At 36.1% G+C, this 2229-nt stretch overlaps 1 protein-coding gene across 1 annotated transcript; it reads right to left on the reverse strand.

The window, feature by feature from the left end:
* Nucleotides 1-959: 959 nt before the first annotated feature.
* On the reverse strand, nt 960-1968 carry LOC108663980 (replication protein-like; the record flags this gene model as incomplete). Its single annotated transcript, XM_018129912.1, has 1 exon — nt 960-1968. A coding segment is annotated over exon 1 (1009 nt), but the record flags the coding sequence as incomplete, so codon positions are not given.
* Between the last annotated feature and the right edge of the window lie 261 nt (nt 1969-2229).

A 2229-nucleotide genomic window follows, 5' to 3' on the forward strand; every position in this document is an offset into this window, starting at 1 on the left:
CGCTTCGCTCAAACTCTATTGAATCTCGCTTCGCTCGATTCCTGGGGGCAGTTTTTTCAAATATCCACTAGGACGCTAAAAACAAGAATGGATTCGCTTCGCTCATAAGGCTTTATGCTCGCTTCGCTCGTCATGGAGCCAGTGGCTAAGTCGCTTTGCTCTGTAAATCTCGTTATGAAGCAACAGGGAGCTTGTAATCAGGGAAAAGGCAGGGGGCGAATTTTTATAACGCTCAGTCGCTCGTAGACACTCGCTCGGCTAATTGATCAATTTGTTTAGTTGTTCTTCAAAATCTTGCTTGTTTAAATCACCTGAAACGTACTGATCATATAGTTTTTGATGATCTTCAGTGATTTCTAAATCGTAATAAGTTCGATCTGATTTCTTAAAAAACACTTCTTCCAAACGGTTATTTCTTTCAGCATCAGTTAATTTCATGCTCTAAATGCTCCTATTTTGCGCTTATTGGCGTTTTTAGCCCCGTTTGGCTAGGTTTCCCTGTTTTTAGCAAAAATGCGCTTAAATGCGATTTTAGGCCGTTTTTGAGCTATGGGGCGAAATTTGATATTGGCACTTCGCTAACAAGCAAATTTTTAGCGGTTTGGAGATTTATCATTTTCCGACAGCAGGAGGGAATGCACGCTTACGCGTTTCTCTCCGAGAAACAAAAAAACACCCTCTAAAAATACCAAAAATAAGCCCCAAAAATTGGGGGCGTTTTGCAGGGATTATTGGAGGAATGAATAATTATTTATTGAGAGCTTCACGAGCATGTTTTTGATCTAAGCTATGTTTGAAAAATTCAAAAAATACTTTTTGCTGTTTTTCGTCCAAAAGCATCTCTGCAATTCTTTTTTCAAAATCCACCATTTTTTCACCCTCAATTTTTAAGTGCTTATATTTTTTTTCACGAGCAATATTGAATACATTACTTTTGAATGGCGTGAAATTTTTCTTACTGCTGTAATCAATAAATATGTGATCATCAATTGTGTATTCTTTCTTTTTTTCTACTGGTGCAGTTGGTGCGATTTGTTTAGAACCGAATCCTAGCTTTTCTAAAAACGGATAGAACTTTCTGAACTTTTCAGGCTCTAAAAGCATGTCTGCTATGCGTTTCGCAAAATCTTGAAAGGATTCTGTACCCTCAGAGTATTTACTCATTTCAGGCATTTCAGACAGCTTGTGAGCAAATAGAAAGCGTTGCGGATCTGTCATTTTGGTGAATAGATCGGGCGTGTTTTGATCTCGTTGTGTAGATATTGTTTTCTCAGAAATTGCCGTTTGTTTTTGCTTAAACTTGAATGAAAATCCTGTAATAGAACGTCCTGTTTTATGCTGTTCGACTTTAATTTTAATGTCGGTTTTTTCGTTAATTTGAGTGATTGCAGGCTCTAAAACACGGCTTTTAAAATTATTCATTTGCTTGTATTCAGTATCAAGAACACCAAGCTTTTTTCTAAATTCATTTATTTCAATAATAGGCGTTTTGCCTGTGCTACGCCAAGCAATCAATAGCTCATAAAGCCTTATTGCATAACCGCTTGATAGTCCAGAAACCTGTTGTATGTCGTACTTTGTAAATTCTTTTTCTAAGCGTGTAATCAATGGAATGATGGCAGGAGCAAAGATAATCTCGACTTTTGCCTGTTCATCAATATAAGCAATTTGTGAAACCCAACGACTTTGAATATTAGCTATAGCCTTTCCTCTAGGTTCTTGATATGTGAAATATCTTGAAAACAGTGCCTTACATGCACTTTTCAAGCCTTCGTAAGCTGTATTCCTATGTGCTGAAAACTGATTAATATAGCTTTCAGCATGAATAGTTAAAGGGTCATTTGCATTAATGCCTTTGCCACTTTGACGGGCTTCAATGATTGCTAAAAGTATTAATCTTTGTTCGACCAAATCGAGGTTGTAACTCGCATTAATTAACGCATTATCTTTAACAACTAAATCACCCATTCCATTACCCTATTTATTAATGTTGTTATTGTTACACTAACAAACTATGTATCAATATGCACGGAAAATGTAGCTTTATAAACTCGATTTTTCATTTTTTTGCACGGAAAATGTAACGGTATTGCACGGAAAATGTAGCTTTATGAGGCTTGAAATGCACGTATAGCAAGGCTTTCAGCGTGTCTAAAAGCATTTAAAAGCTTAAAAGATTATTAAAAGCCAAAAAAAAATTAAAAAGCATTTAAAACTGCCCTATGTTTT

Source organism: Theobroma cacao, unplaced genomic scaffold, assembly GCF_000208745.1.
Source record: "Theobroma cacao cultivar B97-61/B2 unplaced genomic scaffold, Criollo_cocoa_genome_V2, whole genome shotgun sequence".
Lineage (NCBI taxonomy): Eukaryota > Viridiplantae > Streptophyta > Magnoliopsida > Malvales > Malvaceae > Theobroma > Theobroma cacao.